Source organism: Chelonia mydas, chromosome 3, assembly GCF_015237465.2.
Source record: "Chelonia mydas isolate rCheMyd1 chromosome 3, rCheMyd1.pri.v2, whole genome shotgun sequence".
In the NCBI taxonomy this organism is placed as follows: domain Eukaryota; kingdom Metazoa; phylum Chordata; order Testudines; family Cheloniidae; genus Chelonia; species Chelonia mydas.
Window position 1 is genome coordinate 147,107,800 of NC_057851.1, and position 15,940 is coordinate 147,123,739.

Consider the following 15,940-nt stretch of genomic DNA (forward strand, 5'->3'; position numbering starts at 1 on the left):
CAATAAAGTTTATCCAGGAAAATCAAGTTGTATTATGAATTTTACAAATACTGCATAAAGTTAATATTATGAGCTTCACTCAAACACACAAAAAGCAAGGTAGTTCAAATGATGGGTTAAAATACTGGTTGATGGTCCATCTTCTATTTGCTCTTCTTGGCCTAAGGTTATATAGGATTACGAATTTTCATACTTCATCTGTGCATTGCAACACTTATCATAGGCATAATAATACAGTGGATGATGACACAGCCAAATATTTGATCAGACACCACTCTGGGCGAGCCTGAAAGCAGTACTCTCAAAAAATAAGACATTGGAATAATTCCAATGGTGTCCACTATTTTTCAGTGTCTGGCAATAACCTGGTCATCCACCACTCATGACGACTTTATGGTAAGGCTACATTGTCAGGCTAGATTTCATGCTAATATGCATTTCTTTCGTTTGGTGGGTTCAAGTCAGGACTTATTGTAACATTACCACTAAGATTGTTTCCTGTGATTCAATGCAGTATTAGTAAATCAGATTTTTTTTAAAGAAAATGAAAGGACAAAGATCTGTACCTTCTCCAACTGCTGAAAAATGTAAGACAGAGTCCTGGGAATGATGCCTCGATCACTGTAACGCTCTGCTCCCCCAGTGATGGTAAAAGTCTTTCCACTGCCCGTCTGCCCATATGCAAAGATAGTGCCATTATATCCTGCTAGAGCACTAAAAAATGAAGGAATAGATAACACAAGTTGCATACAGTACCTTTTCCATGGTTATCTCTTATAGCTTCATCAAGAACCTGATCCAATGCCCATTGTAGTCAATGGGAATGTTTCAATTGTCTTCAGTGGGCATTTGGATCAGGCTCAAACAAATTTATTTTAGATCAGATGGAGTTTCAAGATTTTCATGACCTGAATAGAAAGCAATTATGTTCTGTCTCATTCCATAATTAAATATCAGAATTACCATTAGATTCTAACAAAGTTTATTATTATGTACATACTTTTAGTGTCCCTATCACCATACTATTTAAGTGAAAATGAAGAGTTGGTAATGGGCTATAGAGAATCTTTAATCTCTAATCCAACCCAGCCTGAATCCAGTCGCTTGGTGGTGACTAAAATAGGCAGCACATGATAGCCATTCAATAGCCGGTGTGAAGTGAGTTTGATAGTCCCAGTCCAGTTTCTAGTGGAAAAGTGTGCAAATCACAAAAAAATCACAACCATCCATTAATCTTGTTGACAGTCTCAGCAGAGAAGCCAAAAAGCCAACTGTCCTCTTATCCTTAGACGTGGGTCCACAAAGTCAGGGCTAAAGCACATTGAGGTGCCAATGTGTTTAAAGCTCCCATTGCTGCTGTCCGTACTGTGCTTTATATGTGCATAAATAAGAAACATAACCCTCCAGAAATACCAATCTGCACCTTTAATGAATGCTTACCACAGAGACTGGTCTTTAAAAAAAATGTTGGAAGCTTATCAGAAGAATTAAATTCATGATCTGGTAACCCAGTATCACAGCATCAGTTTGGGAGCAAGCTAGATGCCTTGCTGGCTATACTGTGAGGCAACTAAGACAGTTTGTGCTGCCGCGGAAAGGCCGAGAACCCATGAAATAGTGTGGAGGCACTGAAGTGTCCTACCCATCATAACTCAGTCCTCCACAGGCCTGAGATCCTAGAATCACAGAATATTATGGTTGGAAGAGACCTCAGGAGATCATCTAATCTAACCCTCTGTTAAAAGCAGGACCAACCAAAGCAGGATCTTTGGGTTTTCCTCATGCTCCATCCACATATTTGGAAGGCTAAGCTTACTGCCCACCCTCTCTGCAACTGAACAATGTGTAGGAAATTCCATAAACAGAAATTCAGTGTCAAATCCATTAATATTTCTAATAATGCTCATCATTGTGGTATCTCCCCATATACAGCACAAGATGGTCCTTTGTTTTTATAAGTTTCTCTTGGGCAAACTAATCTAGATGTAAAAGCAGATCCAGTGACACATATGGACACTCTTTTAGGGAAAGTAAGTATGTCCAAAATTTTGGGGAAACAGAAAAGAATCGGAAAACAGTTCATAGATTCTATTCTACTCAGGTTCTTATACTGTGTCACTCACCAAGGTATCCTAGTACCTTCCAGAAGTGCATTGTGACATGAATCATAGAATCATAGAATATCAGGATTGGAAGGGACCTCAGGAGGTCATCTAGTCCAACCCCCTGCTCAAAGCAGGACCAATCCCCAATCAAATCATCCCAGCCAGGGCTTTGTCAAGCCTGACCTTAAAAACTTCTAAGGAAGGAGATTCTACCACCTCCCTAGGTAACGCATTCCAGTGTTTCACCACCCTCCTAGTGAAAAAGTTTTTCCTAATATCCAACCTAAACCTCCCCCACTGCAACTTGAGACCATTACTCCTTGTCCTGTCCTCTTCTACCACTGAGAATAGTCTAGAACCATCCTCTCTGGAACCACCTCTCAGGTAGTTGAAAGCAGCTATCAAATCCCCCCTCATTCTTCTCTTCTGCAGACTAAACAACCCCAGTTCCCTCAGCCTCTCCTCATAAGTCATGTGTTCCAGACCCCTAATCATTTTTGTTGCCCTTCGCTGGACTCTCTCCAATTTTTCCACATCCTTCTTGTAGTGTGGGGCCCAAAACTGGACACAGTACTCCAGATGAGGCCTCACCAATGTCGAATAGAGGGGAACGATCACGTCCCTCGATCTGCTCGCTATGCCCCTACTTATACATCCCAAAATGCCATTGGCCTTCTTGGCAACAAGGGCACACTGCTGACTCATATCCAGCTTCTCGTCCACTGTAACCCCTAGGTCCTTTTCCGCAGAACTGCTGCCTAGCCATTCGGTCCCTAGTCTGTAGCTGTGCATTGGGTTCTTCCGTCCTAAGTGCAGGACCCCGCACTTATCCTTATTGAACCTCATCAGGTTTCTTTTGGCCCAATCCTCCAATTTGTCTAGGTCCCTCTGTATCCTATCCCTGCCCTCCAGCGTATCTACCACTCCTCCCAGTTTAGTATCATCCGCAAATTTGCTGAGAGTGCAATCCACACCATCCTCCAGATCATTTATGAAGATATTGAACAAAACCGGCCCCAGGACCGACCCCTGGGGCACTCCACTTGACACCGGCTGCCAACTAGACATGGAGCCATTGATCACTACCCGTTGAGCCCGACAATCTAGCCAGCTTTCTACCCACCTTATAGTGCATTCATCCAGCCCATACTTCCTTAACTTGCTGACAAGAATACTGTGGGAGACCGTGTCAAAAGCTTTGCTAAAGTCAAGAAACAATACATCCACTGCTTTCCCTTCATCCACAGAACCCGTAATCTCATCATAAAAGGCGATTAGATTAGTCAGGCATGACCTTCCCTTGGTGAATCCATGCTGACTGTTCCTGATCACTTTCCTCTCATGTAAGTGCTTCAGGATTGATTCTTTGAGGACCTGCTCTATGATTTTTCCAGGGACTGAGGTGAGGCTGACTGGCCTGTAGTTCCCAGGATCCTCCTTCTTCCCTTTTTTAAAGATTGGCACTACATTAGCCTTTTTCCAGTCATCCGGGACTTCCCCCGTTCGCCACGAGTTTTCAAAGATAATGGCCAAGGGCTCTGCAATCACAGCCGCCAATGACTAGCAGTAGTCATGTGTTGGTCTCTCTTTTTCCCTTCCTTTTCCCAGGAACGAAACTGTGTGTGGATTTTTAAAAAAAATTGCTAATGCTATTTACTTTTAAGAGTGAAGAGTAGGTAAAGTTTGCAATTGGAATGAAAAGTGATGAGTGTTGTGGTGGTTCATGGATCCTAAAGTAGTTCTTTCCACAGTCTCGGACTGGCTACAAAAAAGGCTCTTGTCTCTTGCATAAATGAAAGTTACCATTATGATAGACAGTTTTATTGTGACAGAGGAGCAGAGTTGTTGATTATGGTCCTCATTCTGGAACTTCAGGCAACCTTTAAGGTAAGGCTGGGCCCAGACCCTTAAAAATCTTGAAGATAAGGACTGAGACTTGAATTTGACACAGTATTTTAGCGGGACTCAGTGTAGTGAGATGACAATGGACCTTGCATACTTCCAGAACCCTGTGTTGCTGTGGAGGTGCACTGCTGAACTCTGTACTAATTATAATTTACCCTGGAATAACTGTTTCATGCTCAGGTAGACTGCACTGCTGTTGTCCCACAAAGAGGTAGTCAAGGCACATATTAATAAGGCTGGATCACCTTTTGAAAAGTTAGGATGCACTCTCCTAGGTAAATGTAGATGATAGAATGTGAACACTGCTATGTGAGAGTTTAGGTCACTCACGAATCCAAGAGCCCAAATGATGGTACACAGTCTCCTAGTTCGCTGTCAATGGCAGAACACATCACTCATGAATCCAGGAGCATTCCCAAACTGCAAAATGATCTGACCAGGAGACTGCACTGTGGCTGGAAACTCACCTGCCAACCACAATAACCTCTGTCATATTTGAATGTAACTTCAACCAACTGTTCATCCATAAACTGATTTTGACCAAGCATGGACAATCATGAGAACAGTGATATTGCTGTATATTGTGAGGGACAGATTGGGCTGCATGTCATCCCACTTCCGTGATCAACTGAGACATTTTCTATTAATGAATTTAGATAATTTACAGGATATGAGAATATGTATTTGAAGGTTTCTGGTTTTGGTTTTGTTTGCAGAGAGAGAGAGAGTTTTAATGCAACGAACAAAGAGCATTCTCTTTAACTATGGAGATCTGGATTTCATTACTGCTAAGGTGGTATAGTTTGATGGAACTATTTGTATATAAAAATATGGCTAATGGTTTTTTTATTAATACATGGCAAACGTTCCTTCACTACTTACCAGCAGAGATTCATACTTTTTGTTAAATAAGACCTTGAGGACGGAATGTCTGAGATATAAATGCAAGTTTTGGATATTTGCCCAGACCTCCCTGTGATAATATATATGTAGGTATATGGATATATGAATTATGCTTTTCTTTTCTTAATTTCATGTATACATTTTAAAGTCTATATTGATTTTACTGGGCATATTAGTTTATATGTTTTATTTGTCCAAGTTTACCTTGGGGGTAAAGAATTAAGACTATTTTTTTGCCATTTTTAACTTCATTTCAGATTAATTATGGTAAACTGCCCCAGAATACTCCTGGAAAACAAGTACTTTGCTACCCGCTGTATATCAGCTCCTACATTCTATGGTGATTGACAAGATATAAATACTCAAGGCAGAAATTATGGTCATTACTTTGTATCTTCACTTTTCTGTAAAACACAGATAATTGGAAACAATCACCCAAAAGTAGTTAAAATTAGAAACTGGATAAGTATTCACCCTACTTTTTACTACAATATTCATATGGCCAATTGAACTAGGACTCAACAGTCTGCATTTGACAGGACAGATTATAAAATCTCTGGATTCAGGAATGCCAAATTCCTCTTTTTTCTTTCAGCAACTGTAGTTTATAAAGACTTGCCCTAAATTTATACATGTCATAAACTGTTTTTCCACATTTCAAACTCCTCTTACAATAAATTCAAAGGGAGCAATAAAAGGGATAAATTAATTAGGGAAGAATTATCCTCCTGATAAGATTTACAGACCCCAAAAGTAGATTTAATATATTTAGTCTAAAGACCCTACCAACTTTGCATAAAGGAAAAAGAGCAAAAATATTCTTGTGCATTTTTTGTTTATAGATAAAGTGATAAGCCAAGATAAGAAAAAATGTTTCTTTCTTGTCTAACAGGAAGGGACCATGTATAGATAGGCTGCTGGTCTGGCACCATGAGAGATGCAAAGGGTCTCCACCTTAATAAAGCTTATTTGAAAACCTGAGAGATTGCCAAATTGCTCAGTTTAATCCACTACACTAGGATATCAAAGAAAAACAAACAGAAGTATACTGACAGCAACTACAGCCAACATCTGCTCCTAATGACCAAAAATACCCCATGAAGTCAGGGAATAGTTGGATTTTAGCTTCCAGATGTTAAAAAGCCAATACAAACAGCATCAAGATTAGGAAACGCCCAATCCATCTACTCAAGGAATTTGTAGAGTACCTATCAACACAGTATCTGAGTGCTCAATACAATAATGGTGAATCACAGAGCTGCCCTTAAGTGAATCTGCTTCTTGCCTCTTCTACGCTTGGGATCTTACTGATCTTCCTTCCTTTCCTGTTTTTCTTCACAGTTGTCGTAGTTCCACAACTTCAGTTATTGTGCTGAGGCGTCTGCAAAAAGGTGTACTTTGCAGTGTAGTCTGGATATGGTCACACTTAGCCTTACAGTATTATCTTCCCCTGGTGTCTCTTTTACTCCTGGGGGAATTCTGCACCACTGCACATGCACAGAATTTATGTCCCCCACAGATTTCTTTGCTTCCCACGGAAAAATGACTTTCTGATGGTGAAACAAAGGGAAGCCACAAGAGCAGTCATACAACCCTTCCCAACAGTATGTTTCGGGTGCCCAGGGCAGCCAGCAGAGAGGTAAATCACTGTGGGGCACGGGGCAGGACTGGGGAAGACCCAGCTTGTGGCTCCTACCCTGTGCCGGACTCAGCTGCTAGTTCCAGCTGGGCTGGAGAGGACGGGACTTCCTCTTTCTCTTCCCCTGCATGGCATCTCAGAGCCATCCCCAGATTTTTCCCCCAGCTGTAGAAAGCTTTGCAAACTGCCCCTCCCCCCCCGCATGTTTTCTGCATCCATCGCTCCTCAGCTGCAGGGGGAGGGATCACTGTACAGGAAGCTGCTCCCCCATCCGCCCAACTCCCGTGCATCCAGACCTCCTCATACCCAGACCCTCCCGCTGAGCCTCACCTTCCCCGCCCCACCCAGAACCCACCTAACAAGCCCCACTCCCTCTGCACCTGGACCACGCCAACAAGCCACCCACACCCAGATCCCCACCCTACCAAGCCCTGCTGAGCCTCATGCCCCCCACACACACCCAGAACCCCCCACAGCGAGCCCCACTCCCTCTGCACCTGGACCATACCGACAAGCCACCCGGATCCCCACCCTACCAAGCCCCAACCAACTGCACCTGGATCCCCACCCCACTGAGCCCCACTCCCCCAGCATCTGGATCCCTCCCACTGATCTCCCCAGACCCCCCTGCTGAGCTCTATCCCCCACCCCCCACTCAGACCCCTCTGCTGAGCCCCAACCACCTTTCACCTGGATCCCCCTGCAGAGTCCCATTACCATTACACCCAGAATCCCCCAACAAGCCCCTGTGCATCCAGGTCCCCCCTGCACCCGGATCCCCCATTGAGCCGCCCACACCCAGACTGCCCCACACAGAACCCTCTCAACCCACACCCATACTAATCCCCTCCACACTTGGATCCTAGAATCATAGAATATCAGGGTTGGAAGGGACCTCAGGAGGTCATCTAGTCCAACCCCCTGCTCAAAGCAGGACCAATCCCCAATCAAATCATCCCAGCCAGGGCTTTGTCAAGCCTGACCTTAAAAACTTCTAAGGAAGGAGATTCTACCACCTCCCTAGGTAACACATTCCAGTGTTTCACCACCCTCTTGGTGAAAAAGTTTTTCCTAATATCCAACCTAAACCTCCCCCACTGCAACTTGAGACCATTACTCCTTGTCCTGTCCTCTTCTACCACTGAGAATAGTCTAGAACCATCCTCTCTGGAACCACCTCTCAGGTAGTTGAAAGTAGCTATCAAATCCCCCCTCATTCTTCTCTTCTGCAGACTAAACAATCCCAGTTCCCTCAGCCTCTCCTCATAAGTCATGTGTTCCAGACCCCTAATCATTTTTGTTGCCCTTCGCTGGACTCTCTCCAATTTATCCACATCCTTCTTGTAGTGTGGGGCCCCAAACTGGACACAGTACTCCAGATGAGGCCTCACCAATGTCGAATAGAGGGGAATGATCACGTCCCTCGATCTGCTCGCTATGCCCCTACTTATACATCCCAAAATGCCATTGGCCTTCTTGGCAACAAGGGCACACTGCTGACTCATATCCAGCTTCTCGTCCACTGCCACCCCTAGGTCCTTTTCCGCAGAACTGCTGCCTAGCCATTCGGTCCCTAGTCTGTAGCGGTGCATTGGGTTCTTCCGTCCTAAGTGCAGGACCCTGCACTTATCCTTGTTGAACCTCATCAGATTTCTTTTGGCCCAATCCTCCAATTTGTCTAGGTCCCTCTGTATCCTATCCCTGCCCTCCAGCGAATCTACCAGCGTATCCTGCCATGCTGAGCCTGCCTGCCCGCACCTGGCACAGAGGGGCAGGGCCCTTGGGTGTTTCTGAGGCAGGTCCAGTCTTTGCACTGTGTCAGGGTTGGGTGCAGCCTCACCGCTGAGTCCGTGTCCCGGGGGGCGAGCTGCACAGTGATCTACCACCTCTCTGCAGCCAGTGGCCTGTGCTCCCCAATGCCATGCTGGAGCCTCTACATTTATTTGAGAAATAACATTTTTAGAATTCTGCAGAATTTTAAAATACTGTGTACAGAATTTTTTATTTTTTGGTGCAGAATGCCTTCAGGAGTACTCTTTCCAGCACAAAAGCATCAGACTAAGATTTACCACAACTGCATACAAAGAGCCAAATTTCACACTCCTTACATGGGGAAAACTCCCACTGCAAACAAATGGGAGTTTTTTGTTTAAGGCATACAGGATTTGGCCCTAAGTTTGAAGTAAATACTAGAACATGTTGATCTACCTTCTGAATGATCTGCAAAAAGATTCTACACAGACTGTGGACAAATGAAGGTAGAGGCAGTGCTAGCCAATTGGGGGCCTTAAGGAGGAATATTTTTGCCCCCCACAACACACAATAAAAAGCAAATGGGGGCCCCCTTAAGCTGCTCGGGATCCTAAGCCATTGCTTAGTCTGCTTATGCCTAGCGCCAGCTCTGAACCAAGGTCAGTAAAAAAAGGTTCCAGTTCCATGTTGTTGTTTTTATAGTTAATGACAGGAGCACCCAGAGCGCCCAGCCCAGCTCAAAGGCCCCACTGTGTCAGACACTGTACAGAAATGCTGGTTATGACTCCCTAGTTAAGGCTGAGCTCTGTTTTGCAATTAAAGCAGGGATTCAAACCCTTTGTTTTGTATGAAAAATACAGTGCATCTTCCCCAAATGTACAGCACTTATTTTTTGAGTACAGAATAAATGGAAAATTTTCAAGTAAATCCATTAATTAATTGAAGAGTTAAATTAAGAACTAAAACCTTTAAGAAATTTAGCATCCTTGTCAGTCTTTTCATTGTCTCCAATCATCTTAACAACAGAATAACACACACTCTTCAAACTTCCTGTACAGTTCATTGAAATTTCTTGCATAGGCTATATTTGAGGAAATTAGGCAGTAATTAAGCTAAGTTATTAATGATTTTTATATCTAATTACAATAGGCTTCAACAGGGTCAGGTCATCAGCTCAGGTAACTTGTAAGTGGGGACACTAGACGTAACTCAACCAGTCATCACTCTTCCCCTGCCGTTAATGTGCATGCAACGTTTCTATTTGCCACCAATGAGTCAATGGTAAGAGGGGGACTATACTCCTATGGAAGTGTTCTCAATGTTAGATTGCTTGGCCCAACTGTCACTGATCTTTAAATATTCTGTGGCTGTATGTTAACTTAGGCATCAGTGCTTGCAAGATTTCCGACAGTAGTGTTAACTTGGCTCCACACACTTCTTTCTTCTACTCAATATTCCCCTACTCTCACATACATGGATATGATCCAGTACTAACAATCTTACATTGCTAATTACAAAGTCATGAGTTACAATTTGATAAAGCATATGCCGTGTTACATTTTAGTTCACTTACATATTCAAACATACTGCTACCTAAATAACCCGTTCTTCTCTCTTCAAAAGATGGAGCATTTGTGATGGGTTGGATCACAGAAACCCCCTTGGGAACTGCCAACTGATGTGCTGAAACTACTTCTAACCCATTTTCCCTGCCAGCTTGAGGGTTCAGTGCCCTGCCTGGTTTGAGCCAGACATGCTAGCTTGCTACAAACCCAGCCCCAGGTCTGAACAACGTCCCCCAAAAGCCGCAGGCTTAACTAAAAACAGCTTAAGAAGTGTTCCTGTCTCTAACACAGATGCCCAGCTCCCGATGTGGTCCAAACCCCAAATAAATCCGTTTTACCCTGTACAAAACTTATACAGGATAAACTCATAAATTGTTCGCCCTCTATAACACTGATAGAGAGATATGCACAGCTGTTTGCCCCCCCAGGTATTAATACATACTCTGGGTTAATTAATAAGTAAAAAGTGATTTTATTAAATATAAAAAGTAGGATTTAAGTGCTTCCAAGTAATAACAGACAGAAAAAAGTGAATTACCAAGCAAAATAAAATAAAACATGCAAGTCTAAACCTAATACTTGTCTGGCTCAAGAAAGCAACTACAGATGAAATCTCACCCTCAGAGATGTTTCAATAAGCTTCTATCACAGACTGGACGCCTTCCTAGTCTGGGCACAATCATTTCCCCTGGTACAGCCCTTGTTCCAGCTCAGGTGTAGCTAGGGAATTTCTCATGATTGCAGCCCCCTTTGTTCTGTTCCACTCCCTTATATATCCTTTGCATAAGGTGGGAATCCTTTGTCCCTCTCTGGGTTCCCACCCCTCCTTCTAAATGGAAAAGCACCAGGTTAAAGATGGATCCCAGTTCAGGTGACATGATCACATGTCACTGTAAGACTTCAAGCCCTCATTCCTCCCAGACTGACTCACAGGAAGGCCTGCAAGCAAACAGAGCCATCCACAGTCAATTGTCCTGGTTGATGAGAGCCATCAAGATTCCAAACCACCATTAATGGCCCACACTTTGCATAATTACAATAGGACCTCAGAGTTATATTTCTAGTTTCAGATACAAGAGTGATACATTTATACAAATAGGATGACCACACTCAGTAGATTATAAGCTTTGTAATGATACCTTACAAGAGACCTTTTGCATGAAGCATATTCCAGTTACATTATATTCACGCTCATTAGCATATTTTCATAAAATCATATAGAGTGCAACGTCACAGAATTGATAGCTCATCTACAAAGATCTTTTTCCTCTTGGCCATGCCTCTTAATTTCTCTTTTTTCCAATGACTGTTTATTGGGTTACTTTTTCAAAGGGTCTTCAGCCTGGTCACATTTTTCTCTAGCTAAGTTTTACAAGGACACACTAGCTCCCTCGTCCCCCCAACAACAGATATATTAATGGAAACTACATTTGCCTGCAAAAAAGCAGCTTATGTGTAGACGTGAGTTTATGAATGAACAAAATCTCAGAAGTAAAAATGTGCCTACAAAACCCTGTATACTCAAAAGTGTGAGTAACAGTCAAGGACATTTTTGAAAATGTGGCCCATTATTTCTCTCTGCATTATTTAAGATCTATAAGGAACTACAGGATATAGGTCTAATCTTGCTAACCCATACTCCTGCTAAATAAGGACTATTGAAATCAATGAGACTGCAGTGTAATTTGGCAATGAATCTGACCTAGTAATTGTTAACATAATAAATGCTGCTTAGGGATCAAACTTGATCTTTGTTCATTTAAAAATGCTGTATCTTCATTTTCAAAGTAAAAATCAATTCCCAAATTGCTTACTTAACCTGCATCTTGTTTTAGTTTGTTCTTGAGAGAACAAATTCTAAATTTAAACCGTAGCTGTATAAGCTTGTATATGGGCACTTAGAAGATGGGCAAAATAAATGGTTATTTGCTGAACATGGAATACTTGAAAAGTTCAAGGTATGAAATATTTGTTTCAACATTAAGGTACGCAATTTATTTTGTTAAAGACAAATACGTAGGAGGGAGAATGCTTCTCTAAACATTTCAGCACTACTGTGCCAGTCAGTGTACAACTTTCTAAAGAAAAGAAGGCCACACTTAGGGCATGGCTACACTTGCAGATGTAGAGTGCTTTAAGTTAAATCAACCTTCGGAGAGCGCAGTAGGGAAAGCGCTGCAGTCTGTCCACACTGACAGCTGCAAGCGCACTGGGGTGGCAACATTTACAGCACTTGCAGTGGCATTGGGAGCGGTACATTATGGGCAGCTATCCCACAGAGCACCTCTTCCCATTCTGGCGCTGTGGCTTGTGGGAAGGGGGCAGGGCATTCTGGGTCCTGTCCCAATGCCCTGTGATGCATTGGTTCACATCCCAGCAATCCCTGTGCTTCCGTCCACCTTTGGTGCCATCTTTCAATGTTTTTTGTACTGCGCGCTCTGTCTTCCCTTTTGGTCTGTGGGAATGGAGCCCCAACTGCTGAGGAATATGCTGACAAGTCTCGCCAGCACGTCACGTTTGGCAGTTGAGTTACTCTTTAAGATCCAAACTGACAGTGAGGACTCCAACGATGACATCGATGCAAGTAAAGCATACAACATGAGATGGCTTGTGGCATTCACGGACACACTCACCACCATGGAACGCCACTTTTGGGCTTGGGAAACAAGCACTGAGTGGTGGGATCACATCGTCATGCAAGTCTGGGATGACGAGCAGTGGCTGCAGAACTTTCAGATGAGAACAGCCACTTTCATGGGACTGTGTGATGAGCTCGCCTCCACCCTGTGGTGCAAGGACACAAGATTGAGAGCTGCCCTGACAGTCGAGAAGCGGGTGGCTATTGAAATCTGGAAGCTGGCAACTCCAGAGAGTTACCAATCGGTCGCTAACCAGTTTGGAGTGGGAAAATTGATGTCGGAATCATGTTGATGCAAGTTTGCAGGGCCATTAATCGCATCCTGCTCAGAAGAACCGTGACTCTGGGTAACGTGCATGACACTGTGGCTGGCTTTGCACATATGGGTTTCCCTAACTGCGGAGGGGCGATAGATGGGACGCATATTCCAATTCTGGCACCAGCCCACCTAGCTTCCGAATACGTTAATTGGAAGGGGTATTTCTCTATGGTTCTCCAGGTGCTTGTGGATCGCCGTGGGCGTTTCATTTACATTAACGCAGGCTGGCCCAGAAAGATGCATGATGCATGCATCTTTCGGAACACTGACCTGTTCAGGAAGCTGCAAGCCAGGACTTTTTTCCCAGACCAGAACACCGTAGGGGAAGTCGAAATGCCCATTGTGATCCTTGGACACCCCACTTACCCTTTCATGCCGTGGCTCATGATGACCAGAGTGGCTAGAACAGGCACTGTGGGACACTTCTCGAGGCCGATCAGAGTGCATTGACAGATGAGGATGTCCACACTGATGCGTCGGCGCTCCAGCGGAGGCACATCAAATGTTATTCCACCCACCGAGGTGGATTACCAGGAACGCTCTAGCCGCGGAGTCCAGGCGCTCTACATGCCTTGCCAGTGTGGCCGCGTTGTGAGTTAGAGCGCACGGGGCTGCTTTAATGCGTTCTAACTCGCAAGTGTAGCCATGCCCGTAGTGTTAGTGCTGGTGAAAGGCCTTTGTATGTGTACACTGCACTCTAGGCCCAGGCTCTGATTCAGGTCTGAGCCCAAACCCCTCTTCTGTCCACACTAAGATTGGTTCGACTCAGATCAGCAAGCACTCAGAATCCAGGTCCTAGGACCCTACTAATGGTGGTGGGTCAGAGCCTGAGTCCTGCCGGAAGTCTGATCTAAGTCCTGTCATTTTAGCAGTGTGGATACAGGTCAGAAGGTCTGCATATTGCAGTATGAACGTGTTAACTTGGGGCTGTGCATGCTACTGGGTGGCAAGGTACCTAAAAGTTAGGTGTTGAAATATTTAGTCCTTTTGTGGGATCTATCCCGAAAAAGAAACCACAACATCTCATTCAACTTCGAAGGTGGTGGCTGTAGATGGCCTCTGCAACCCAAAAATTGCTATTTGGGAAGGGGGCACAGCCAAGATGGATTTCCTTAGAAGTTTTCACTAGAGGGACTCCTGAAGACCTCAGCCACAAACTAAAGCTGTCTCCAAAAAAAGTAGAAACATCAAGGGAAAACAGTAGAGAAATACCAACAGACCTCCCTTGGAGCAAATATCCGATTTTGCAGGAAGCTAGGCTAGCAGAGGGAGGTGTAATGTGCATCTCCTTACACTAAATCTTGAAGTGGCATCAGAATCACCAGAAAACCCTGCATGTTTTTCTCTTGAGCAGTTGAGCTTTGGCATGGTTAAAAAGATGCTTTGTTCAATGAATTGTCTCTTAACTACTTCAAACAAAACACATCAAAGACACATTATCCAAGAGACGAGGTCTTGCTGAAATGATCGTTAGTGAGTTTAAGAAATGTTGCATGACTTCATGTTCAGAAGCTCATGGACTAATTCCAGGCAGATTGGCCAGGATGTTGCTGAAGAGATCTGTCTCCAGTATACTTTAACAAAATTACTGACGTTTATGATTTTCCAGGTTTTTGGAGGGACATCTCTCCTTAATAATAAATATCAAGTACAGAACAACAGAGTCTACAGAGAATGAAAAAATTGTAAAATGGGATGACCTAAATATGTCCAAATTTGTAAATTCCTCTATTCCCAAGTAGTCTGTTTTTTGATAAGATACATTTTACTTGAAGGCTAGAATGTAACAGCATTTATTTGTAGAATTGAGAGATAAATTTCTTTTCATTTATATAAGAACAGAAAACACTGTTTCATTCACCAAAGAATCCTGCAGTCTTTACTCAAGCAAAGTTCCCATCGATTTCAATGGGAATTTTATCTGTGTAAGGTTTTGGCCCCTATTTAATTCAACTAAACAAATACAGACAGTGGTCATGACAAAGGACTTTATAACAATTACTCAGCAAGTAAATGAAGCATTAATTTGATTTTGCTTCTACTGCTAAACACAAACCACTTAAATTTCTCTTTTGTGATCTCATTTAGAATATGGAACAGTATTCATTTCTTGTCATTATTCTAGCCTGAGCACTCTGGGTCAAGGACTTTTTTATTTATGTATAGATTCATAGGCCAGAAGGGAGCATTGTGATCATCCAATCTGACTTCCTATATAACATAGGCCATAGAACGTCCTCAAAATATTTCGCAGAGAATATATTTTAGAAAAACATCCAGTATGTTTGTAAAAGGCTATCACAATGTGGTCCTAATCTTCGAATGGGCGTCTACATCAGTGATGCTCACTCTCATAATTTTATGGGGAGTCTCATATGTTTGGTGTTTTCCTTGAAGCCCTAGTTCCAAGAATACAACCATATGAGACTATCAGTTTTAATTTAAAAAAAAAAGTTTCTAGGCCTCATGGTTATGGAGAAAAGCTTGGAAATGTGACCTAAGTGCCTCCTAAAGACTCAGAACCAAAATAAATCAAAATGTATTTTTTCTTTAATATCTCATGATTTTTAAATGTTTGGGTTTGGCAACAGTAAAAAATAATAATTTTGTCAGTACTGTGTAAATACTAAATTTTGCATCACAGAATATAAATTTAAATTACACTGAAAATCTACTTAGTCCAGGGGTGAGCAAACTACAGCTCATGGGCCAGATCCGGCCCGCAATTTTAAGCCGGACCACAAGCCTCACCACGCAGCTCAGCCCCACTCTGGCCGGGGCTCTGAGTCAGGGCCGCACCACGTGGCTCGGCCCTGCTCAAGCTGGGGCACTGGGTCAGGGCCGCATCACGCGGCTCGGCCCTGCTCTGGCCGGGGTGCTAAGTCGGGGCCGCACCACGCGGCTCAGCCCCGCTCCGGCCGGGGTGCTGGGTTGGGGGCAGCACCAGTGGCTCGGCCTGCTTCGGCACTCCAGCTAGGTCGCTGGGTCGGGGCTGCACCACGCGGCTTGGCCCCGCTATGGTGCTCCAGCCAGGGCACGGGATCGGGGGCCGCAACACACGGCTCCTGGAAGCCACGGCATGGCCCTGCTCCGGCTTCTACATGGTCCAATGGG

The 15,940-nt window shown here is 43.8% G+C and overlaps 1 protein-coding gene across 1 annotated transcript in view; it reads right to left on the reverse strand.

Annotated features, from left to right (window-relative positions):
• Positions 1-15,940, reverse strand: part of KIF6 (kinesin family member 6) — a 279,607-nt gene that overhangs the window by 241,756 nt on the left and 21,911 nt on the right. Inside the window, exon 4 of the mRNA XM_043543510.1 lies at positions 567-714. Within this exon, the coding sequence (XP_043399445.1) occupies positions 567-714 (148 nt within the window). The remainder of the gene's footprint in view (positions 1-566; positions 715-15,940) is intronic.